Source organism: Galeopterus variegatus, unplaced genomic scaffold, assembly GCF_000696425.1.
Source record: "Galeopterus variegatus unplaced genomic scaffold, G_variegatus-3.0.2 Scaffold58, whole genome shotgun sequence".
NCBI lineage: Eukaryota > Metazoa > Chordata > Mammalia > Dermoptera > Cynocephalidae > Galeopterus > Galeopterus variegatus.
The window spans coordinates 1027397-1031093 of record NW_007726169.1 but is presented as its reverse complement, the minus strand read 5'-3'; the positions used below and the strand labels follow the sequence as shown (position 1 = coordinate 1031093).

The 3697-nt window shown below is 41.9% G+C and overlaps 1 protein-coding gene across 1 annotated transcript in view; it reads left to right on the top strand.

Annotated features, from left to right (window-relative positions):
* Positions 1–3697, top strand: part of PRSS54 (protease, serine, 54) — a 16932-nt gene that overhangs the window by 10626 nt on the left and 2609 nt on the right. Inside the window, 2 exon segments of the mRNA XM_008574969.1 lie at positions 1060–1318; positions 1930–2061. Of these exon segments, the coding sequence (XP_008573191.1) occupies positions 1060–1318; positions 1930–2061 (391 nt within the window).

Below are 3697 nucleotides of genomic sequence, written 5' to 3'. Positions count from 1 at the left end.
TTGGGACCTGACTGGAGAATGTCTCAGTACGGATTATTCTGTATCATTTTTTTCACTAGGACAGCATACCCTTCCAAACTATAGATTCAAGTATTATTTCTGGAAAGCTTTCTTAAATTATGTCATGAAATATTTTTTCTGTGTCATTATTTTGGTTACCTTCTTGTGGTCTGCTGGCTCTCCTTTGACTGCCATACCTGTCATTTTCCTCTCTTTTGCCCTTTAAAAGTCTTGGTTAATTTCCATTTCATTTTGGTTGCTTTGCTCAGCCTACCTTCTACGCCCCTAATTGTGTTTTCTGTGGTCCCTATTCTCCTTTATACTGCTTCCAATTTGGCCTTCATTTTGGTGATGGTTTTCTTTTCTTCGCACTTCTTTGTTTCTTTGCTGAGAACCATGCTTGATCAGCTTTCCCTGGGCTCTGTGGCTGTAGGTGTCATCTGTGACCTTCTGCACTCCTGCCACCCCTCACTGATTTCATCAGCCCTCCCTCTGATACTGAAGTTTGGATTTTCTAGTGTCTCTTGATTTTACGGTGTTTGCATTTGTTTCTTATTTCCATAGTTCCTTGACTGATTCTTGAAAGGAGAAAGGGAAAACACCCAGCTTAACTTCATCATTATTAAAACTGTAATTTCTCCAAAGTGTATTTACAGAGTATATAATGTGAAAAGATGCTTGTACTAAAATGTTAAGTTCTAAAAGCAGAAATTGAGATTACATCTTTGGTATAACTACAACTGTGTAAGAAGAAAACTATGCATAGAAAACAAGTTAATTAGCAATAACATGGTAACAGATTATCTTTAGGTGGTGGGACAAATGATGGTAAGGTAGAATAATCCCCCAGATTCTATGGGCCCACAAAAGAGGACACAAGCCTAGGGGTTCAGAAAAGATTTCCTGGAGACTGGGTCCAAAGGGGTGAGTAAAAATTAACCCAGGGAAGATGAGTTTGGATGAGCGTCCCAGGCTGAAAAAACAGTGAATATGAAAACAGGGAGGTGTGAAGGTCCCTTGGTGCCTTGGCTTCTCAAGATCCCCTTGTTCTCTCTCCAGGAAGGATGCTCTCGTTATAGTTGGTATAGCTAACATGGATCCTAGCAAGATTTCTCACACAGAGTATCCAGTCAATACCATTATCATCCATGAGGGCTTTGATAATAAGTCAATGAGCAATAACATAGCCCTCCTGAAGACAGACACGCCGATGGATTTCAACGACTTGGTCCAGTCCATCTGCTTCCTTGGAAGAAAGCTGCATATGCCACCAGCCATGCGGAACTGCTGGGTGTCAGGATGGAATCCCACGTCTGCAGTTAATGCATTCCTTCTCCTAGAGTAGGCTCTGTGTGTGCTAGCAGTGGGGGTGACTTGGGTGAATCATTCTAGGGCTTTCTTAATTTAATAATTGAGGTTGCCTGAGGTTCTAGAGCTGGGCTGAACTCTTACCTAACCAGTCCAGTTTCCCAGTGCTTGCTTTTATGTGGCCATTCTTGCATTATATGACCTTGATCCCATTTCCTCTAGCCCTAGATGAAAGCTAGAAATATGCAGGCAGTAGACAGCCTGAAATGAGTACATGGTTATGCAGGGGTGAAGGGACATTATTCCTTGAACTAGAGCTGATTGTCCTCTTGTCTAAGCTATCCTTGTTTTCCTTTATTCTTGGGAAAGAAAGAAACAAGGAAATGGATACTCTCTAGATGTGGAGGATGGATAAATTGCTCTCTGCATGTCTACACATTCAAATTCAAAGCAAAGGTGATTTTCTGTAAAAACTCAGATACAGATTCTGATATCTATGAAAAAAAGGGATTTATGAGAACATGTTCTACTCACTCTCATTTGGACATATGGGTTGCAGTTCTGTTGACTTAGGGACTGCCTTCTTGTTGATAATTTTTGGCTCTCTGTTGCATGGTCCAGACAGGAAATCACATGACGATGAGTATCCTAAGGAAAATCTCCGTGAAAGACACGGACCTATGTCCCTTACACAGACTCCAGAAAACAGGATGCGGTGAACACATAGAGCAGGAAACTAAGTTCGTCTGCTTGGTAAGAACATGATGCAGTAGAAGCTAATTGCTGGGAGTGAGCATTGGTCACATCAAGGGGAGCCTCAGGACTCCCCTTTACAGGATGGGGAACTCCATGAGGGCAGGGACTGTGACTTGGGATTCACGGCTGTCTCTGGGGTGAATAGCACTTGGCAGATAGCAAGTGCTCAATAAAAATCTACTGAATGGACTAACCAATCACCATTTTCAGTATAACATAATTAAACATGTCTAGGTCACAATGTTTTTTAACTAGTTGAAAGGGTAAGTCCAACCATATATGCAGATATACTTCCAGCAGGTCCACAGCGTGCGGTCACTGTGGGCAGGTTCTGTGGAACCTAGACTCCCCTCTGATGCTATTGCTTATCAGTTATTGGGTTTTTCTTCTGTAAAAAGCCCTGTTCTCCACCCAGATGAGGGCTGTACAGATGTGACTATACTACTGTCTCAGAAAAATGTGTTGATTCACAAACACCTGGTTCAGGCCCCCTTGTGTTTAAACCCAGAGAAAGTGTGGCTTACCAGTGTCACACAGTTAATAAATATTAGAGCAAAGATAATGTCTTTCTAAGATGCTGATCATCCTCTCTCCTCTAAATAACCTCAGGACTCCATCATGTGGAAAATATTTTTCCCCAGAGGATCTAGATGAACAAGTTTTTTAGAGTAAGGGAAAAAAATACATACAGACAATTCCTTCTAAAAGTCATTTTATTGCAAAAGCATACAGGACTGCCTCTCATTGAGCAGTAAGTTTGCCCTTCCAAAGTTGGTTCAGTGTTTACCAAGTGCCTATTTTGTACTGGGTCCTCTGCCAGGTGGAGGACCTTAACAACTTCTTAAATAATGTGTTAAAATACAGTAGGAGACGTAGCTACTTAGCAAAATCCTGCCACCAGCCATTCCATCTCTCCAGTATCATACTTCATCAAATCTAAGGTGTTACCACTTGTAGAATGCACCATTATTACACGTAATACCAAGAAGGAAAAAATGCTGCCAGTTAAACTCTCATATCAACTGATTGAAAGACATAACTCAATTTCAAAGATGTTAATTTTTTAAGTGTCTCTTAGACTCAATGGAACATGGTAAGCTATTTATACTCTAAGTGATCACCTTTTTAAAACCCACCTGCAAAGTTCAGGTTGGTTGTCAACTGTGGTACACCCGTAAATAGTCCTTTGTTTTTGAACAGAATTGTGCTTGCAAACCCTCTAATGGTGATTTGTCTACCTAAAATCCTTTCCTGTCTTGGAAATGTGCTCTAGTGTCCAGAGATCCTCAAAGCCACACTTCTCACATGTAGAACAAAACACCAGGTTCAATACCTGCCTAACACGTTTCTCCAAACCCAACAAAACAGAATTACTCCGAACTCAGCTCCACCGCCCATTCTTTTTTTAATAAGTGTTAGGGCTTCTGTTGAATGTCCAGGGAGAGGATCACACAATGAAAGAGCCCCTCTGCGCTGTGGCTGCGATCTTGGGACATGAGGTCAGGCTGCTCCAGAGGGGCCCCTGGTACTTTTTGTCTCAGCTGCTTGTGCTTCGGAAGTTGCAGCCCCACAGGATTATGGAGAAGAGAAAAAGCAGTATATTCTGCACCCGGGTGACACAGCAACCTGCACA